This window comes from Mytilus edulis, chromosome 8 (genome assembly GCF_963676685.1).
Source record: "Mytilus edulis chromosome 8, xbMytEdul2.2, whole genome shotgun sequence".
Taxonomy (NCBI): Eukaryota; Metazoa; Mollusca; class Bivalvia; order Mytilida; family Mytilidae; genus Mytilus; species Mytilus edulis.
The window spans coordinates 66542060-66565591 of NC_092351.1; the positions used below are offsets into that span (position 1 = coordinate 66542060).

At 31.7% G+C, this 23532-nt stretch overlaps 1 protein-coding gene across 5 annotated transcripts in view; it reads left to right on the forward strand.

Annotated features, from left to right (window-relative positions):
• The window catches only part of LOC139486825 (THO complex subunit 2-like), a 59128-nt gene extending 43119 nt beyond the window's left edge, over positions 1-16009 (forward strand). For 2 of the 5 annotated variants that reach the window (XR_011655640.1, XM_071271819.1), the window contains exons 33-40: positions 1251-1289; positions 8956-9024; positions 9369-9435; positions 10163-10260; positions 11215-11289; positions 13571-13654; positions 14380-14468; positions 15792-16009. Coding sequence is in view for 4 of the 5 variants with exons in the window: in XM_071271819.1 (XP_071127920.1) it covers positions 1251-1289; positions 8956-9024; positions 9369-9435; positions 10163-10260; positions 11215-11289; positions 13571-13654; positions 14380-14468; positions 15792-15822 (552 nt within the window). In the remaining variant the exon portion in view is untranslated. The remainder of the gene's footprint in view (positions 1-1250; positions 1290-8955; positions 9025-9368; positions 9436-10162; positions 10261-11214; positions 11290-13570; positions 13655-14379; positions 14469-15791) is intronic. The other 3 variants (XM_071271820.1, XM_071271821.1, XM_071271822.1) reach the window with 3 other exon arrangements.
• The last annotated feature ends 7523 nt before the right edge of the window (positions 16010-23532 follow it).

Genomic DNA, 23532 nt, shown 5'->3' on the forward strand with positions numbered 1-23532 from the left:
TAGTATATGTTTTTTTTTTATTATGTAAAACATGTTGGTGTGACAGAATTCTTTTCTATAGAGTTTGAATAGAATTTAAATATTTTAAAATGATAGCTGAAATAAAGGATATTGGAAAATATGAAGCATCATTCTCAATATGTCCTGAGAAATAACCATACATTAGAGTAACATTCATTTTTATGCTGTTCTTCATCTTACAGTCATTTGACATGTCACTTGAATATCTTCAATTTTGAATTTATTAATAACCAAGGAGCAGCTTTCAATTGTTGAATAGCTACAAGAAGATGTGGTATGAGTGACAATGAGACAAGTCTCCATCCATGTCACAATATGTAAAAGTAAACAATTATAGGTCAAAGTGCAATCTTCAACATGGAGCTTTGGCTCACACCGAACAGCAAGATATATAGGGCCCCAAAAATGACTAGTGTAAAACAATTAAAACGGTAAAACCAACGGTCTAATCTATATAAAAAACAAGAAAATAGAAACACTTTTGAACCACATCAACAAATGACGACTACTGAACATCAGAAGACTGTATATGGACCTCTAGGTGTTTAAGTTGCTGTCTCATTTACATTTAACCATCATTGAAGCTACTTCTGAGGTCTGTACAAAGCAGAGAAGTTTCCTTTCTATAAAAGTCACTACAAGGCCTTCACCAATGAGTTGAACACTTATAAACCAAAAATAAGTACAAGTTGATCCGTATAAACTGTTCATAATCATATGTAGATGCATGCACATATACAGGGTATATTAATCGCTAACATGATGGAAAGAGTCATCTTGTTTACATTTTCACACTACTGATGCAATTATAGTAAAACATGTTCAGGTTTTAGGAGAAAATGTGTACAAATAATTGTTTCATATAAATGTGTATGATGATATTTATTATGTCATGTCATTTGGATCAATGTATTGTTATGATAATATTGAAATGATTAAGATAATGTTTTGTTGTTATTTGATGTTATTTGTTGTTATTATAATTGGTAGAGAATTTTGATGACTGTAAATCTGGGATACATCAGTAGGATATATTTCTTTGTTATTCTTTAGAATTTTTTATAGAAATAAATATTTTTAAATTGGGGGGGAAACATCCAAAGTAAAATTGTATTCTAGATTCTAGAAGTGACTTTTAATTATATTTTGTATCATACATTATTTGTTGTGTAAAAGTCATCAAAATCCCCTGATCACAGATATTTTGAATGTTTTGTCCATTACTATAGGAGAGGAGGAGAAGCCAGTCTAAAGACACCCATAAAAGGGTAGGTACAATTTCATTCAGGAGATACCATCAAATACAAAACTTTTGTATTCCTCCAGGGGGGCATTAAGTTTTACCCTTGTCTTTCCGTAGGTCTGTACGTCCCAAAATTGGTTTCTGTTCTCTTTACTTCGTTTGCATTAACCAAATGATATGAAAATTATACACAATGTTCATTACCACAAAAAACAGATTAAGTTTTAATTTTGGTAGTGTCACTTTTACCTTTCTTGAGAAATGTCCTTTTATAACATTATATGCTAGCAGGGGCATCACTTGTGTCCCATGGACACATTCCCTATTTATTTATGACTTTTTTCTAGCTGGACTGTTTAGTTCAAGTATTATATTCAAAGAGGTTCTTGGCAATTGGAAAAAAAAATCATGACTATTCTTTGTTACTTTTATATGACTGAGTGTCCAATGCATTTCAAATAAAGCAATGTGATAAAATCAGAGAAAATAAAACCCTTCCCATTTTCACACAGCGGCAGATCAAGGGGGAGGGTTACGGGGTTTGAAGCACCCTCTTTTTTTTGATAATCAATGTACTTCAATTGAGACATGGTTGGAACCTTCCCTTTATCATGCGTTCTGAAACCCCCCGCCCCTGTTTCAAAAAAGGCTGTGTCTGCCCCTATTCAAAGTAAATTTAAATGTGTTGCGAAAGGAGAATAATGACCAGTTGGAAAATGTAACTTCCTTTCTAAGGATAATTTGAAGAAATAAAACCCTAAGACACTGATCTACTGTATCACTAGCTTGTCAACACTTAGGTTTTGAGTTTGAACCCCACACGTTTTCTCTGTACATTCTAACTTCCTCCACCAATGAAAACTGACAGCCAGGATATAACCAAAAGTGCTGAAAGTGGCGTTAAACACCAATCAATAGATAAAACCAAAATTTGAAATCAGGAAAAAATGTAACATTTATTTTAAAAGTTGTACTGCATTACTAGACAGAGTTAACATGGAAAACTGAAATTGATTATTGGAATACAAAACAAAATAATGGTTCAACACCTTAAAAATACAATAGAAGCAAAGTTTTCATTATTGTTATTGAAAAGATGGGAGATGGTTAATTAAGGAGTGGGGGCTATATTTGGCCATTTAAGTTAATGTCTGCTAAAGGGGGATGGATGGTCCTTTCTGAGGGGTGTAAAATTTATACATCTAAGGGGATGTAATTCTGTTCTTGTTTTTTTTTTATTTGAAATGTACAATTATACGCAAAAAACTTCTGAGGGTCATGCAGCAATAAATAGTTTGCAAGGGTCAAAATAATTACATCTTAGGGGTTACAAAAATGCCTATTTCAGATCTTAGGGGTGCTTTGGTATCTAGACAGTTTTGTATCATACATTGTCTTGTATTGTATTTGAGTGTCAGCAAAATTCTGATGGGTACACCCCTTGCAGTAAAAAATTCTAATAGGTCAATTTTCCCCATGAAAGCCCATCCACCCAATATGAACAGAAACTCTACACCTGATAGGTCTTTTAATATCTAGATCTGATAGGTAGTTTTTCATGATGTTTTTTCTGATACATATAAAAAAAAAATCTCCCCATCTGATATTAAGCAGGTTGCCAGCACTTGAATGTGTTAGACACCTCTTTAGCAGAGGGGGCATTAAGTTTTACCCTTGTCCATCTGTACGTACGTATGTTCCATAGTTGGTTCTGTAACTTTAGTTTGCCTCAAACAAATGATATGAATCTTATACACAATGCTTATTACCACATAATACAGATTATTTTCGAAATTGGGTGGCGTCACTTCTACCGTTCTTGAGTTGTGCCGTTTAATAAACATAAAAAGGTGCTGAATTTTTTGTGTCAGTTCTCTAACTTAAGTTTTCCTCAATTAAATGTTATGAAACTTTTAAACTCAATGCTTATTACCACATAATACAGATTAAGTTTGAAATTGGGTGATGTCACTTTTACTGTTCTTTAGTTATGCTCCTTTGTAATTCCATTCTCTAACTTTGGTTTGCCTCAATCAAATGTTATGAAACTTATAAACAATGCTTGCTACCACATAATACAGATTAATTTTGAATTTTGGTGCTGAAACTTTTACCATTGTAGAGTTATTCCTGTTTACTCATGCAAAAATTGCTGTTTTTTTTCGTTTCTGTTTTCTAACTAAAGTTATCCTGAACAAAATGTAAAGAGACTCTACCAAATACTTATTACCACAAAACTCAGATCAAGTACAAACGTTTACTGTTCTTTAGTTATGTCCTATTATAACTATATATGATATACAACTTTGGGCACCTATCTGTGTCCTATGGACACATTCCCCATTTATCTGATATTTTAAATAACATTAGGATATGTTTAGCTTGTCAAATTGTGTATTCTTGTTAATTAAAGAAACAAAACGCTAAAAGCTCTTAACAAAATCTCATGCAACTGTTGATCACTTTTTTTACTGATTTTCATCTCAGAAAGTGATGCCTCCTGCACAGAACAAATGTACACACCTCACTGCAAGTTCTTGTACATATTTATTGCTTACTCAGGTCAAATTCACACATTTTTAAGAATGAATGAATCTAAAATACAACCAATGGATGCAGAGTTGCAGACATGTTTTTTAAGTGTACCAAGTCTGGTTACTTTTACCCTGATGAAAAGTCAAATATTTTAAAGGGGTCCAATTTGTTTGATTTTCAAAGAACATTGAAACCCATCTTGGCTGATTAAGTCAAAATTTCTGATCCATGATGTAATGATTCCCATTAGCCACAGTTTATGCTATGAAGTATAACATTGAGAATGGAAAAGGGGAATGTGTCAAAGAGACAACAATATGATCAAAGAGCAGATAAAAGTTGAAGACCTCCAATGGGTCTTCAATGTAGCGAAAAAATCCTGCGACACGAGGTGTGCTTCAGCTGGCCCCCAAAGAAAAATGTATACTAGTTCAACGATAATGGAGGTCATACTAAACTTCGAAATTTATAAAAGAAACTAAAATTTAAAATCATACAAGACTAACAAAGGCCAGAGGCTCACGACTTGGCACAGGTGCAAAAATGCTGCAGTGTTAAAACTTTTTTTTTTTTTAGATTTCAACCCTCCCCTGTATACCTCTGGCCAATGTAGAAAAAACAAACACACAACAATAAGCATAGTAAAACTCAGTATAAAAGAAGTCTGAGTCTGATGTTAGATTAGGAAACTAAAGAAACTAAACAAAATGATAATGATACATAAATTAAAAGGACTACTAGTAGTTACTAACATGCCAGCTCCAGACCTCAATTAAAAAATTATGAATATCAAGCACAATCCCTCCTGTTAGGGGTTTAGTATTATACCATCATAAAAGTGTCTGTTTGTCTGTTTGTCTGTCTTATGTCTTGGTGCGAAGGGGGCAATAAGTTATACCCTTGTCTGTCTGTATGTACATAATTCCCAAAGTTGGTTTTTGTTTTCTAACTTTCGTTTGCCTCACCAAATGTTTTGAAACTTATACACAAATCAAGTTTGAATTTTGGGTCATAACTTTAACCGTTATAGAGTTGTGCCTCTTTACATTTGGAAAAAAATCACATACAATTTTCTGTCTGTATGAACTAACATCCATAAGTTGGTTTCTGTTCTTTAACTTAAATTAGCCCCAACTAAATGTTATGAAACTTATACACAATGATTTTTACCACAAAATACAAATCAAGTTTGAATTTTAGAGGTGTCACTTTTAAAAATATAGATCAAGTTTGAATTTTTAGGGTGTCACTTTTACTGTTTTAGAGCGATGCCTGTTTACATTTCAGTTCTCTCAAAAAGCTTTAACTAACTTCTTAAAAGCTTAATATTTTAGAAGGTGAAAAACCTTGATGCTTCATACTTTGTATATGTATAAAGATGGCTTAAGTTACTAAGTTTCCATCTTTCCCATGTCGTTTGTTCATGACTTCATTTTCTTGCTTCAGGTACTACTTGAGAAAAATAATTAAGAATTTTTGTAATGTTCATTTCTCTCTTATTATGAGCAATTAGATATGTATATTTTGTATGTGCCTACCTTGCTAGATAGTTATCACTTAACCTCGACCTCATTTCATAGATCAGTGAACAAGGTTAAGTTTTGGTGGTCAAGTCCATATCCCAGATACTATAAGCAATAGGTCTAGTATATTTGGTGTATGGAAGGATATAAGGTGTACATGTCCAACTGGCAGGTGTCATCTGACCTTGACCTCATTTTCATGGTTCATCTGTCAAAGTTAAGTTTTTATGTCTTGGTCTGTTTTTCTTTAACTATGAGCAATAGGTCAACTATATTTGTTGTAGGGATGGATTATTAGCTGTATATGTATGTCTGGCAGGTATCATCTGACCTTGACCTCATTTTGGTGGTTCATTGTTCAATGTTACATTTTCATGGTTTAGTTCTTTCTCAGATAATATAAGCAATAGGTCAACTATATTTAATGCATATATTGATTGTAATGTGTATGTTCCAGACCGTATGAGTATTTGGACCGTACGCGTACGGTCTGGACCGTATGCGTATATTTTCAAAATACGCATACGGTCGGACCGTACGCGTACGGTCTGACTAATATTAAGAAGTTGGTCACGTTTATCAGATACAAATGTATATAACAGATCAACATAGCTTACATCTCAAATTAATGTAAAAAGTTCAATAGTAATTGAAATAAAACAAAATAATGTTATAACTATTTTAAAAAATCATGTTTATTTAATCTGTTAATCTCATTTAGCATGTCAGTAATTCATATATTGAAGCCAAGTATGCTAATTAAAATTGAAGTTATCGGAAGTAAACTTAGAGTGGGAGGACAATCGTTTCAGAATATTAAGAAACTTTACAAAAAAAATGCAAAGCAACGTGCATGAACAAATTATGTTACTGTAAAAAAAATATGACGTTCTTTGTGGAAGTCAGTGTCACCATGAGTACCAAAATAGGAATCACGGATATTAAAATAAACACATATTTAATTTCAATTGTTCGCTTAATCATTTCATCCATATACATGTAATAAAATCAATTTGTATAACTAAAAATAATGATTTTGATAAATATTTGTTTAAATTTAACCAATGTGATCCCAAAACATCAGCTGGACCGTACGCGTATACTCATACGGTCGGACCGTACGCGTATGGTCGGACCGTACGAGTATACGTATACGGTCCGGACCGTACGCGTACGGTCCAAATACTCATATGGTCTGGAACATGTACATGTCTGCCTGGCATGGTTCATCTGACCTTGACCCCATTTTCATGATTCATTGGTCAATGTTTACTTTTCTTGGTTGAGTATGTTTCTTAAAAAATATAAGCCACAAGTCAACTATATTTAGTGTTGAATGATTGTAAAGGTGTACATGTCAGTCTGGCAGGTGTATTGGCCTTGACCTCATTGCTTGATTTATCAGACCTTGACCTCATTTTCTTGGATCATGTTAAATTTAATGTGATTAATTTAAACAATATTTTATTCAAATAAATATTGAATTGGATTGGGCAACAGGCATAGCCTATGTAAGCCCTCTCCACAATGTTAATGTGATAGTTGTAGTAAGGCAGATATATTTAATACTATCATTATAATACCAATGGTTATTAAAGAAGGCTAGACATTTCAGCATGTTCTTTTGTTTATGTTTCGATATGTTTTCTTAAACTATTATCAAAAGTTCAAAAATGTTTACAGTATGGACTGATTGTCAGGTGTAAATGTCACTCTGGCAGGTGTTATGACCTTGACCTCTTTTTTCACAGTTCATTGCTTACTGTTTTAACTTTTTATGATTTGATCTGTTTATATAAGACAGCAAAAAAAAATTGTGGTCATATAAAGGTATCATGTTGTAGTTGTCCCAAGACATGGTTTACGGATATCTTTAGTATAGAAATCTATGAAATTTAAACACAAGGTTTATTACCACAAAAGGCAGGTTGGTATTGATTTTTGGAGTTATGGTCCTAACAGTTTAGGAAAAAGGGCCAAAAAGGGCCCAAATAAGCACTTTTCTAGTTTCCAGACAATAACTTGTGGAACGGTGTATGGATCTTTCTGAAATTATACCACCAGTTTCCATACCACAAAGGGGTGGTCAGGATTGGCTTGGGGGAGGAAAAGAGGGGGGGGGGGGGTTATGGCTCATACTGTGCAGGAATTGGGGGCAAAAAAGGGGGAAAAACAAGGGTTTTCTGGTAAATGAACAATTACTTAAGACAATTTAAAAGCAGTCTTGTATTGTCTTGAGGTGGTTAGCTGTCAATTTATTTTTAGAAGTTTCTATTAAATGCTGATTAAGGAATATTGATTTTAACCATGATGATTATGCATGTCATTTTCTATTTTAAAGGGGCACTAGCTACGAAATATATAAAAAATTTAATACATTATTTTTATTGCTCAATCATCAATGAAATGCAAATGGTGGAATAATGATTCCCTTTTAGCAGCCAGTATAGTTTAATTTTGTCAAAATAAGCTAAAAAAAACCATTGATTATGAATTATTCACTTGCGATTTAACCATTAGCTTGAGATGGATAACACGTGATTTGTATGTGTAAAGTTATTTAAAGGAAAAGAATGTCAACATTGAAAGTGAAACAAAGGTAAATCATTTGGTTGACTGATTCGATCCACATAAAATCATTCTTATACAGGTAAAAACAGCGACAAACATTTATTTTTCATCTATAATATGAATTAAATTAACCCAGAAAAATCCAAAAGCACGAGTTTGCTTAATCTATTTATATCTATATTTATGTTTACATTGCTAATATTGTCATTGGATGACTATAGAGATCAACTAGATAGTTAATAAGATGGGGTCTAGACTAAAATACACACGAATCGAAGTTATGTATTTTCATGACCGTGCCCTGTAAGTTGTTTATTTTAGACTTTTAACAGTTTGAATAAATGTTTTAAATTGTTATAAATCAAATATGAGAATTTGATTAAAATCGGTGAACATGAATTTGACAGCTAGTGGTGCCCCTTTAAGACTTTTATGATGTATTTAAATGGGTAATTGTGGTTCTTCAAATAATTTTTTTTTGGCCAAAAACGGGGGGGGGGGGGGGGGGGGGGGGGAATTATTTATTTCAGGTATGGGGCCGATAAGCAACAGCATAGTGAATTGCACAAAAGCATAAAAAAGTGGGGTACATTTTTTTATGGGGAGGTCAATTCGAAACAGCATAGTGTATTGCACAAAAGCAAAAAATTAAATATAAATTCAAACCATATTACCAATTCTAAGTTCTTTGACCACAGTTATTCTGTGTCAGAAACCTATTTTATGTCAAATATTTAATTAAAATCAAATTCAGACCTGTATCAAGCGTGAATATTGTGTCAATTTTAGCCCCAACTGTTCAGGGTTGGTCCTCTCAGGCTCTGTAGTCGTATGCAGCTGCGCTTGGCGAAGCAATTTATTGTATTTTGGGTAAAAATTAAAGTAGATAAAAAGAATCTGAAATCAGAGAACAAAGATCAACAAAAAAAGATACAAATATCAGACCTAAATTATTAATACATGTTAAAAGAGAAGCTGTTGTTGAAAATTCACATAGATCCTGGTGTTTAATTATAATCAAAGCTCTTATCAAATTATTTATACATATGTTTACAATTTTAGAGTCCATCACCAGTTCCAGAAGTAGACAGACACCGAGAACGTGATAAAGAAAGAAAAGATAGAAAAAGAGTTAGTAATTTCAGTTTTTTAGGGGTTTTTTTTGTTTGCTACGGAGGGGGCAATAAGTTTTACCCTTGACAGTTCTTTGGGAGAGAGTGTCTGGCTGAGTCCAACAATAAACTTGGAAATTAGTATTTGCTAGTTCTTTGCGTGGCACGCAACATTTAGGAGTAAGAACAAACACTGGTCAGCTCATAATCAGAATAAAGGGTTCTGAACTCTCATAAATTATTCCTTCATATTTGTATGTTCGATTAACATTTTCATTAAAAATCGCATTCAATAATTTCTTAATTGTCAGTACAGGCATTATAAAGAAAGCATTTTTATAATTTTGATTTCATTGTTTTTAGCAGGATTGGGAAGATGATGCTAATCATGATGAGGTGAAGAAAAGAAGAAGTCTTGAACCATCGTCAAGTAAGTAGTTCCAAAGTACAAATAATATTTCTGAGAAGATTTTAAAGTTTTGTTGGAGATTTTTCAGTTTAAGAAAAAGTGACTGTTTTGTTATTTTTCTATTTTTATTTCCTGCTTATAAAAGAAAGTAGCAGTAAGTTTTCTGGTCTATATCAGGTTAAAGGTAGTTTACAATGACAGTCTTCACACTTAACCACAAGTCTTACTTCATTGGCTTGTAAAATTAGAATCCAACTACTGGTAAAATTTTCAAAAAAACTAAGGCTTGTGGACTCAAAAGTTTATCATTGAGGCTGCAATGAAGTTGTGGTCACATGTACATATGTTCATTTTGATGTGATTTTGCTTTTGATAGTTTATAAATATATACCAAATTAGGGACCAAGAATTCATGGTTCACTAAACATGGTAATGTTATAGTGCAATTTGTGTATGGTGTCCTCTGGACACATTGTTATTGTTTCTCTTATTTATAATTTCTTACCCACTAAATCTATGAAAAATAAACATAATCTAGGTTGAAAGATTTAGTTGCTATGACTAACACCAAAGCCAGATGGGATTCTGTGGAGACCATATTAATATATCCAAAACATGTAGCAGGTAACAATTCTGCACTATATATGTCTTGGATCGTCAATGTCTTGACAAAATAAAACGAGTTCCAAGGCCTTCTATCTTATCAATAACAAAAATCCATAACAGTTTATAATTTATTTTATTACAGGTCGTTCTAGTCACAGTAAAATAAATGGTGACACAGAAAAACATCTAAAGAGACGAGAGAGTGATTCCTCTAAATCTGAGGTTCATCTGGTTAAAAAGGTAGGTCACATGATAATGTGTTGGTAGGATATGTCACATGATAATGGGTTTAGGATTTGTCACATGATCATGGGTTGGTAATATAGTTGCATGCTTTAGAATTAGATTATATAGCACGCATCACATCATATCATCAAAAACTAAATTGAAGGATCCAAAATAAGAAAATTCCAACTTTAACTAGATAAAACTCGATAACAGCAAAAGAAATGACTGTAAATATGAATTTTACAAGCAGAACTAGTAATAAGATATCCCCAGATTTTTGTTTGATTTTCATCAGACCAAGAATACACTATTCCTTTGAAAATAAATGACATTACATAGACCTGTTTTAATATAGAATAAAATTCAGTAATTTTCATTATTAAAGTTTACTCCATGAATAAAGTCATCAGATACTGTAATAACACTTATTTTCTTTGGTACCAATTTTTCATGGATTAAGGAAAACTTACATATTCGTTTATATCAAATTTTATGGTTTTTATCGTGGATTGCATACAAGCCTTTAGGAAATTTGGCATTCGTTGAACAGTTTAAATTTCATGGTTCACCTTTATCCCTGAAATCCATGAAAATTGGTATCCAACGAATAATAATGAATCCACAGTACCAGCTTTTGACATAATCCATATCCGGTAAACACAATCCCATATATTACAGTTCACTTAAAAATCTTTTCCTCAGTTTACATGCAAGTAATGAAGACCCCTTACACAAATATTTGCAAAGCAATAAGGGAATGGAATAAAAAGAAAAAATGTAAAGATAAAAGAATGTAAAAAAGATGTGATAGAATTGCAAATGAGACAACTCTCCGCCAAATCAGAAGTTACCAACTCTAGGTCACTATATGGCCTACCTATTCTTTATAGAAGGCTAACTAAGCCTATGGAAACAAGACATGTTTATGTTATAAATGGAAGGGAATATCCTTATTGTTTCTTATAGGAACCAGTCGCCTCAGATGATGAATCTCCGACAAGAAAGTTCAAGTCTGAATGTCAAGTTGTTAAAATAAAAAAGGTTAGTTTGGTCATTGTACACCATACATGTTAAGTCAAAGATTCCAACCCATCAGAGCAGTAGATTGGTGTTTAATGTTTAGTGGCAAACATTACAGGCATATCTTGACATGAACATGTTGATATGATTTAATAATAAACCCTGATTTTTACTAGACCAACTGGCAACACTACTTTAGAAGGTAACTGTCTGTAGTATGACATGTCAACTTTTTGACACACATTATTCTGACTCAGAGCGAACCAGAATTTGATATCTCTTCAAAATGTGGTGCATGTAGCAGAGATGCAAGAAACACCTATTTCCAAATGGTTTGACCAGACTAGTGATTAAACAAGTATCTCCCTCACTTGAGGAAAGCACACAGCCTAGAGGCAGTAATTTTTATCCAAGTCTGACAGAAACATATACATGTCAATTCTTTCTATTACCAATTGTCAGAGGGTCAATATTTAAAGTTACACTCTGTAGGTATAAGAATATCAGTCATTGGTAGGTGCTTTGCACTTTATACATTCCTGAATTTTCCAAATCATCTTTTTTTGCATTAAAGCTTTCCTTATTTGAAGGAAAATCAGGCACTTTGTTTTAGATAGAAAAAACATTTACCTCATTATAACACAATTACTGCCCTGAAAGAATATTTTTATCATCAAAACACAACGACTGTTCTTGATTAAGTATATTTCTACAATCAACTCTTGTGATAACACTGATGCATCACAATTTATCATAATTAAAACCATGACTAGATATGAAATAGGTCTTTTTTTTAATATATAATATGAAAATGTAAAGCAGGTTATTTTTGGCGTGTGTAAAGTTTTATGAATTTCATTGAATAAGATATACAAAATATTTTGGCAGTTATTATTTTGGCGTATTCAAAACTCTTATCAATACCTTTTGGATGTACACTTTTAAATTGGCGGAATTTATTTCAGCAATTTTGTTCTATCCGCAAAAATAAGCAAAAATTTACACCCCATGAAGATAACCCACTATACAGTATATAGTTTTGTCATGTCTTTTATACGTGTACTTTCTTTCATATTAAACAGAAAAGAGTTGATTGTATTTATATTTAGTGAATGGGAACGCAGCATTTTGCCCACACACATTCATAATGAAGCAGCTTCTTGCATGATTGATAAACTTGCTAGTTCACTGCATTTAATTGGTTTTTTAAAAGGCAATATTTAGAATGTTGCATGCAAGGTGCTGGAATCTGAACTAATCTTGCAATGTTTTATGTATTATAGGGATTTGGTGATAGTGATATGTTGTCATGGTTTCTGTTGAATTAATTTACAACTTTTATATATTCTAGAGTTAAAACTTGACATATTGTATAGACACTTGGGTTTATTGTTGACCTGAACAGTCTTTCTGGATTGTTGTATTTTTTGGTCAGGTTGATAGTTTTATTGATGTTTACCAGTAGGAAGAAACAAATTTAAATTAATATTAACATTTTTAAATGTACATATTTCAAGTTAATGGTGTGAAAGTTGTAACAAGTATGTCATAACTTTATAGCCACTAGAAATGAAGAGGATAGGTCATTAAAAAACTAAATAGACAACATTCAAGTTCAATACATTTCTGACAAAAAAATTGGTTTTATTGAACATCATCTATATGTTTAGGGGCATCATCACTTCCGTTCCCATGTTGAGGAAGTGGTTAAAAAATATGATGCTATACTCCACAAATTATTCAGCAAAGTTAATTCTTATAATTGGCAATTAGTACTGCTGTCATCAGGGAATTATGATTAAGAACCTACAAAAAAAACATTTCGTCTAGTTTAACCTGCACAATGACAATCACTAAGATGCTTGATGAACGTTAATAGTGCAGGGCACAGGCAATCTCCTCTTTCTGGTCAATGATGTCTTAAAGGAATAATTGACGATTTTTTATGGTGAAGAACACAACTCCATAGAAGTCTATTCTAAGCCTAAGGAGGTATGGCTGGCTTACCTTGAAATCAGATAGAAACCCAGCCAAAAGAAAAACACATAAGAAAGAGAACCACAATGGGCATTGTTTGACCTTGTCTTATAGGCCTTTAAGAGATTCTATGGAACTTATATGAAAAAGAAAAAAAAACGATTTACTTTTAGCAATTTTACTATAAAAGAATCACAAAGTGACTAACAAACTCAGAATATAAGGGTTCCTTGTTAATAACATACTTGTGTTTTAGCTAACATGAGAAAAAATGACAATACTGGTCCATATTTTAAAGTTAACTGAGGAGTAATTATATTTACAGGAACCACATGAGCCTACAGATGATTCACCTCCAAGGTCGAAATCAAGGTCGACCCAGGAGAGCAAAGTTGTCAAAGTGAAAAAGGTTCAAATATTATTCATTTTGAAAATCAAAAATTATCAGACCTAATAGCAACATTTCAGATATAGCTTGATATAATAATTCCTTTAACCACTAAAATTTCTGATTTGTTCTGTTGAATTTGTTATTGACCTATATTAATTTTTGTAGTTTAAATTGTGCTTTATTTTCTAAATTATTCACAATGCACAAAAATGAGCGACACCTGAAGGCTCTTTAGAGATTCCAATTTTATTGTGTGAATCTTTTCAATATTATTTATATATATATATATATATATCACAATTTGGCCTGTGTCACTGATCAAAGACAAAATTTTCAGAATCAAAGTGTTTCACATGAACAGTATTGATTGATGTTGTAAAAGTAATCCATTACAGGTCAAAGTACAGTCTTCAACACAGCATTGTCTCACCCCGAATAGCAAGCTATAAAGGGCCCAAAAATTACAAGTGTAAAACCATTCAAATAGGAAAAACCATGGTCTTATCTATATAAAAAAAAACAAGAAACATTTGTGAAACATATCAACAAACAAAACCACTGAATATCGGGTTCCTGACTTAAGACAGGTGCAAACAAATGCAGCAGGATTAATTGTTTTAATAGGTACCAACCTTCACCCTTACCTGAAACAGTGTTACATGACAACATAGAAAGACACAATATAGCTACATGATATTTGTAGGTTGTTATAAGATATATTATAATGTGAGATATCTTTGTAGGACAGAGAGAGTGTTGAAGAATCTCCCACTAGAGTCAAGACAAAAGAAAAATCAAAGAAGAGTGATAAAGACAGAAGTCGGGATAAATCGTATCTTTTTTAATACAGCCTGTGAATTAAAGAAATATGCCTTCTAGAAATATGAGGAAAAATTTCTTAGTACATGTAGAACCTTTTTACACCAGAGAGAGAAGATTCAATATTCATGATTTTTTATGTTATTTTCAAGATTATTTCATTCAGTATTTACTGTGAACAATTTACTACAAAATTCATTTGAAAGGTAGGAGCAATGGTTTCCATCTAGCAGAAATTTGCAGTATTGATTATAAATTTTGGTAGCGTTGTAAACTGTTGAACTTTACTAGTTTAACATATGCACACTTTCAATCAAACAATCATTTATGAATTAATATTTGTAATATTTGACAGTGGTGAGTTGTAACATGTTTCTCTAATTTTTAGCTATTTTCACATTTCTTGATATATGTGAGAAAAATATTTCTACTCACTAGTGAAAATTAGATTAGACTAAAATTAATTATGACATCAAATTTTCTTGATTTCCTCTGAAATTTACTATTGCGAAGTCATGAAATAAGGAGTCACATATAAAGAACACAACTTTCTAAAAAATCTTTGAAAAAGGAAAGATCAAAATCATTAGAGAAACAGATTCTACCACTATAATGTGTGTACTACAACATTTCTCCACTCTTAACAGTTAAATTTAAATAATTTTAAAAGCTCAGCAAGCCTTGTGCTTAAAATAATAAAATTTAACTGTCTCAAGTGAAGAAATATCGTAACACACTTGTTGCAGTGGTGAAATCTTTATATTTCACACTGTCACACCGTATCTTTTAAATGCCTACTTCCTGGATGACGGCACATTACATTTTTGAATATGATTAACTTTTTGTCAAACATTTTGACCAAATTTGTTAAGCAACCCAAACAGACATAATAGATCAATGTGACAATAATTGGGATCCAGCAGTCAACACAGGGTAAACATTCATTGCAGACGAACAACAAAAATTCAGTCAAACACACATAGGAATTAATCTTATCAACAGCACCAACCATTAAAGGGGTAGTAAATAATAACAAATTCATCATTGTGGCCAGGACTAAAATTGTGACACCTAGACTTGCATCTTGTTTGCAAAAAAAACTCATCAGCGACATAAATTGGATAATGACATCATCAACGAAAAAATATGTTTTTCTTTCATTGCACATACCATATATAGTATACAGTTTCTCAATAAAGTAAAGAGAAAAACAAGTGTGAACAAAATAGAGACAACACTGTAAAAAGCCATTATGTCTACATGTAGATTTTATAGGAAACACTTAATAATTGATTATTTCTGATTGATGTATTTATTTCTCCTTAACTAATTTCAGATCAAGTTCATCTAAGAAGAGTAAAAAGTGATCTAATTGTTACTCATTTAATTTATTTTAACAGACTGAATTATTGTTTGATTGATTATGTTATGAGATATTGTGAAAAAGATATATTATGTTTTAACTCCATCTGTAAAGATTTTGTACAGACCTCATAGAACATCCAATTGTTGGACCATTTTCATAAAAGTCATGCTCATCAAAAACTTGTATAAGATGTTGTTATTTTTGACTGGCCAAAGTTTACAGAAATTGAGACATAGATATTGCTTTTCTATAGGTAGAAACAGCCGAATAGTTGTTACAATGTAAAACAAATATTCTCCTCACAATAAATTACTTTTAGCAAATGCCTTGACATAACAAAATATGATACATTTTTATTACACCTTGCTTTAAAAATGGAGGGGTATACTGTTTTACCTCTGTCCGACAGTCCATCTGATGAATTCTTTTCATCACATTTTTCTCAGGAACTACAATACAAGGATTTCTGAAATTAATTTTCACGGCTTTACTGTGTGAATTAATTTCAGATTCATCACTCAACAACTTGCTGTTTACTGAACACTTACATGTACATCAGTTTACACATGAGTAGCCAAGTTGAAAATTTTTGTTCCATTTTTCTCAGGAACTTTCAATACAAAGATTTCTGAAATTTGGTAACAGGGTTTATAGATTTCAGGTATACCATGTATTGTTTTTAAAGATTCATCATTCAACAACTTCCTGTTTACTGAAATATTTGGCTGGGAATATGATCAGTGAGCAGAAGCTTGAAGTCTCACTTGTTTTGTCTCTTTCACCAAGTTCAACACTTGTTGTGCTTATACATAAAGGCAGGAACAATTTAATAATATGTAATCTTTTTTATTATTATAAAATTTGTTCATTTTCTATAAACTTGCATGAAGGAGGGATTTTGATTTGTTTCAATTATTCACAAAATAGTTACCTTATTGGGATTCAAATTTTTGTGGGTTTAATAAGGTGAATTATGAATTCATGGGGAGACAACCCGTTATTAGGTTGCTGCCCCTAAATAGGTAATTTTAAGGAAATTTTGCTGTTTTTGGTTATTATCTTGAATATTATTATAGATAGAGATAAACTCTAAACAGCAATAATGTTCAGCAAAGTAAGATTTACAAATAAGTCAAGATGACCAAATTGGTCAGTTGACCCCTTTAGAAGTTATTGCCCTTTAGTCAATTTTTAACCATTTTTCGTAAATCGTTATAATCTTATAGAAAAATCTTCTCCTCTGAAACTACTGGGCCGATTAAACCAAACTTGGCCATAATCATCATTGGGGTATCTAGTTTAAAAAATGAATCCGGTAACTCGGCCAACCAACCAAGATGGCCACCATGGCTAAAAATAGAACATTGGGGTAAAATGCAGTTTTTGGTTTAAAACTCAAAAACCAAAGCATTTAGAGCAAATCTGATATGGGGTAAATTTGATTATCAGGTCAAGATCTAATAAAATCAGCCCTGAAATTTTCAGATGAATCGGACAAGCTGTTGTTAGGTTGCTGCCCCTGAATTGGTAATATTAAGGAAATTTTGCTGTTTTTGGTTATTCCCTTGAATACTAGAATAGATTGAGATAAACTGTAAGCAGCAATAATGTTCAGCAAAATAAGACCTAAAAATAAGTCAACACGACCAAAATGGTCAATTGACCCCCTCAGGAGTTATTGCCCTTCATAGTCAATTTTTAACAATTTTCATAAAATTTGTAGATTTTCACTATTATTTTTCACTGAAACTACTGGGCCAAGTTCATTATAGATAGAGATAATTGTAAGCAGCAAGAATGTTAAGTAAAGTAAAATCTAAAAACACATCACCATCACCAAAACATAATTTTGTCATGAATCCATCTGTGTCCTTTGTTGACCAAGGTGAGCGACACAGACTCTAGTTTTGATTTGTACTTGTGATTTATCTCCCTTAAAAACATCTTGAAAACATATAATAGCTCAATTTGATAAATATTAAAGATCCCGAGTCCATGTTTAGCTTACAACACCGCATCCTACTTTTTGTGTTGATAAATAAATCAACCAGCTGAAAGTATATTTCACAGAGGGTGAATAACCTCTTTACTTACTATTGATTTCATGTTGAAAGTCCTAAATATAAAGCTTTACTACAAGTATTACATTATTTAAACATGATCCAGCAAAAATGAGGTCAAGGTCAAATAAACCAAACCGAAAAATGTGTACACCTTACAATCATTCCATACACCAAATAAAGTTAACCTATTGCTTAAAGTTTATTAGAAACAAAATTGACTAGGAAAAATTAATATTAACCAATGAACTGTGAAAATGAGGTCAAGGTGAAATGAACCATGCCATTCAGACATGTCCACCTTACAATCAATCTGCATTAAATATAGTTGACATATTGCTTATAGTATCTGAAAAAAAACTAACTTGACAAATGAACCATGAAAATGAGGTCTAGGTCAGATGATACCTGCCAGACAGACATATACCCCTTATAATCATTCCTTCACCAAATATAGTTGACCTTTTTCTTGTAGTATAAGAAAAAAAGAATGTGTCCATAGTAAGCAGATGCGCCATGGGCACTCTCATTTTCTTTGGTCAGTGGACCGTGAAATTCTGGTCCCAAACTTTTTTTTGGGAATTGGAATTAGAAAAATAGTCTCATTTTAAACATGTGTACTAAGTTTTTAGTTGATTTGACTTCAGTTTCATAAAAAACCTACCTTGAGAAAAATAGTCTCATTAAACATGTGTACTAAGTTTTAAGTTGATTTGACTTCAGTTTCATAAAAAAATTTAACCTGAAGCATGACAAACAAACACACAGACCAAAAACATAATGCCCCTTGGCAGGGCATATAAAGATCAAACCACAAAAACTTGATACTTTGCAAAGAACTGTAAAAATGAGGTCAAGGTCTGACATGTTCATTATGAAATATTCCCATGCACTTAATAGTTGACCTGTTGCACAAAGTATTAGAAAAAGAAAAAAAAACACAAAAACGTAACTTTAACCACTGATTCATGAAAATGAGGTCAAGGTCAGATGACACCTGCTGGTTGAAATTGTACACCTTACAATTCTTCCATACACCAAATAAAATAGACCCATTACTTATAGTATCTGATATATGGACTTTGCCTTGGTCACTGATCTATTATGAGGTTGAGGTCAAATGAAAACTGTCTGACATGCATGAGGGCCTTGCAATATATGCACATAATAGATATAGTTATCCTGTTACTCATAATAAGAGAGAAATTGACATTGCAATAATTCTGCATTTTTTTAAGGCACTGAACCATGAAAATGAGGTCAATGGCAATTGATATATGACGGACAGAAACTTCATAACATAAGGCGTCTATAAACAAAGTATGAAGCATCCAGGTGTTCCACCTTCTAAAATATTCAACTTTACAGAAGTTGGTTTACACTGTCACATCACTATCCTTATGTCAAACTATGAGACAGAAGTTTTAGGCTTGTCAAAAAACAACACTTAAAAGAAATACTTCAAAAATTTGTTTTTGTAATTCAAACTTTACTTCCTTTCCTTTCTAATGACAATTTAAAATACATATATTCTTCAGAATTTTAGGCTGCATTACCATAGCAAAGAAGCCAACCAACCCCCTTTGAGTGCAATCAGTAAAAAGGCATTAAATGTCCATGATTTTTGACGTTTTATACTTTAGAAAAAATTGATAAGAATCATATGAATAACTTGGCACACAACAGTGATATGATTGATTGGATATTGGTTGCATAATGTCCAGTAGCAAATATTTCATGTATATTCAGGAAGAGAAAAAATTAACAATTAATGCACAAAAGGTAAGTCCTTTAACAGAGATCACACTGGATGAGGGTCGGAAATTATTTACACTGGAAACTGAGGTATAAGGGATATGTGACAGAAATTTTGCTTTTCAAAAGGCCACCTACAGATCTATCAAAGAATTTTTTCAACGGTATTAAAAGTAGCAAAAGTGTTTCACTCTTCAAGAGGCATATGAATCAACTTCCTCATTATTACTGGACATAGCTGCGTACTTGTACATCTACCACAGCCGAACAGACGTCCTACAACCTGTAGTGACCATATTTCTATTCCTCAGTCACATTTTAGGGTGGCACTCTGTGACAAGATGATTTCCTCAATTTATCAGAACTATGATTCAAAGTTAATGAGCAAATGAGGAACACTGACACCATTGCATTAAGTGGAAATATTTTTCATATAACATGTGTATATGCAAAAGGCATAATGGTCCAGATTTCTAGCTTCTTTCTTTGCATTAGAAATTTAAATTGTTTCATCAGACATTGTAAAACTTATAACAAAGACTTGTTTTGTTCATTAATTATTGAGAATTGAACAAGAAGTAGACCAATTGTGTTCTACTGGTAATCCTGATTGATGGTTAGTTGCTTAACGTCCGGTGGCAAATATTTTATGCATGTTCAGTTTAATAGTTGGCATCTATGTCCTAGTAGCCATGAAGTGGAATTAAATTTTATAGAATTGGAGAACTGAATCTAGACAAATAGATCAAAAGTAAAATCACAAAAATTCTGAACTTTGAAGAAAATTCAAAAGGAAAGTCGGTAATCAAATGGCAAAATCAAAAGCTCAAACATATCAAACGAATGAATAACTGTCGTATTCCTGACTTGGTACAGGTATTTTCTTATGTACAAAATGGTGGATTGAACCTGGTTTTATAGCAAGACTACTGTCCTGGTGAAATGAAAACTGACAAATACAAAGTTATCCTCATTTTTTTATTTATTTAAGATACCATTGATAGCTTGTTTCACATTGTGATACACATGAATTGCTAACATTTATTTACACATGATAAAGTGTTCAAACAAACATGAATAAAACTTAAGTAATCATGATAAAATGAGATGCTTAACATGCTGCAGGGTGTCACATGATCCTGTAATTCGTAGACCTGGATATATTACCTTTACCGTAATATTTGGCTCCGTCAGATAGAAATCGAACTTATGCAAGTGAATATCAATATTTGTTATCCTATTTCGGCTTGAAATAAAATCTCTATCAAAAGTCTGTAACTGTTTGAAGATTGAGTTGTAATGAAAACTATAAAACAAGACCAAAATTCACCTTTTACTTCGTATTTGAAAATATTGAATGTTTCTAAAATGAATCAAAGTTTTATACATATACATGTAAAGTTCACTTTTATAAGGTTGATTTCTACCTGTCACACCTCATTTGTAATGTACAAATAATTTCATGATGCTACTTATAAGTTACAACTGAGAAATATTGCTAATTTCGGGCAACTTCCAAATTTCAACAAAAAAGTGAAATTTGAAATTGTAAGAATTCAAATGCTATACATAATCTGCATAAATGCATATTCAAGTATTTTAAAATTACATTTGTTTGGCAGTTGAATGACTATCTAGACGGATTGATTAATTGATACATGTTTGCTTTACACAACCAAAGTATAACAAATTTATTGATTTTGACAGAAATAAAAGTAAACTTAATGTATAGCATTGCATATCACATTCTTTGTTTAATTTATCAAAATGTTATGAATTCATTGAATTGATGTTAAATTTATCAAAATGTCATGAATTGTATTAGTCATAGTTCCATCAAAACAAGATTTAGATGAAACCCTTCTTTATTTCTCAGTATTAGGATATTTGAGTATTTCCATAAGCTTCATTGCTTGACTACTAAGTGATTTAAAAAAAAAAAGTAAAAACACTTCACTTTTAAAGCAACAAATGTTTACAGTACAGGAATGCAGAGAAATAGCTTTATCCATATATATTTAAGTGTGCTCATCAATTCCTTCCTTTCAATACATCAAATATATCTTGAATAAACCATGAGTCTTAAGAATTATGAAGTGTTTGGTTTGCTTTTTCTTTCACTGATAATGAACATAATGTTTTCATTTTCCTTGCAGAAAGAAAGTATCACAAATACATTTTAAAATTTATTCACAACCTATTCAGAAGTTGAAAAATAAATAATCATCAATTATAACTACTTAGTTTACATATGGATGGAATTCTTTCTTTTCACAATTATGACAACACAATATGGTGAAATTCTTAAACATGATCTATGAAAACAATGCAACATATCAAATAATGATTTGAAAGACTTATTGTCTTGAACTATCAAAATACATGGTATGGAAACTAATTATTTAAATGATCCTATTCATAAATGAATGTAAGTTACTGTTCTAACACTTGGTGTATCAAAATTTAGCCCAGTCATATTCCTATGTGCACAGGGGAAAACAACAGTTTTATTTTGTTTTAATCACTTCAAAACAGTCATACTTGTGCTCTTTGGAAGGTAGGAGTCAAAATTCTGAGAGGAAAATTAAATAACTAATTCCCAACCCTTTTGTAATTATTGGCTGATTATTTTCAGAGAAAATATTCAAAATAATCTATTACCATTCTGTTTTAGTATTGATGTATATTTTAACCTACAGAATCACAAAATGGCTTTACCCTAGCATAACCAGACATTACTTTTATGCACATTTTAGGAATAACTCAGACCAAGTTAATATACAGATGATCAGTATTTCTTTTTTACAAAAGTTGTCAAACAACAGCAACAGCTAGCATGGCCAAAATATGCCAATGAACCATCAATAGAAATGAAAATGGAAACGAAAATGTGTCAAAGAGACAACAAATAAAGTTTGTGTTTATTTTACATTAGGTTTATTTATTGTATTTATTGGTTGAATTATTAGTATTGAATAAGGTACTGGGAATAAAAATCATTTGATTTGTTCATGTTCTGTTTAGAACTGAAATGAAATATTCAAATAATGGCATTTTTGAAATTTTTAATGTAACAACATATACTTATTACTTTAGCACAAACAAAAGTCCCTCCACCAATGACTAGCATATTTTAAATACATTTGGATTTCACATTGTTGGATCTATTGTTCATACTTTAAAGAGTCAAATGTACAAGCTTTTCAGTTTCCAACTAATCATATATTGTTCAATTGTTGAAAAATATTATATATTATTAATTTCTGTACTGATAAATGAATATTCTACAATGTGTTTTGAGTGATCAGCCATTTCTCGTACATTTCACAACTCATAAAATTCAGTTTGGTCCCAATAATAGAATTTATAATACAAAAGCATTTAAACTACTGACAGGATAAATATATGTACACAAGCATTTTATACAGGTGTCAGTTGTTTAATACAAGTTTTTAAGCATCTATATACTTAGCATTATAACTTGCTTTTAAAATTACAGCTAAGCAAGCACTGTTATCTAGGAAGTTTAACGGCAGTATTGCACTTTATTGATTATGGGTACGACTGTCTTGAAAACAGCTGATGATTGTGTATTTATAGATCATTGTTGTTCATCTCAATGAGATTGATTTTTTCGCTTGAGCCAGTACGGCGAAAGTGAGAAAAGCAATCAAGTTAAGATGACCAATGCTTATCTCTACTAGTATTTCCCCTATGACAACGTTATTAATTTTGATAATGACACATGCTCCCATAGTTTCTAATTTTTCATATCAGTAGGTGAAAATTTAGTAAAATGGAGAAATCAGGAAATATCTTTCACCTATTCTTGTTTTACCAAGATTTCTGCTTTTTTGCTTCCTTGTGATATTGTTGTAGAAAAAATGTTACAAGTA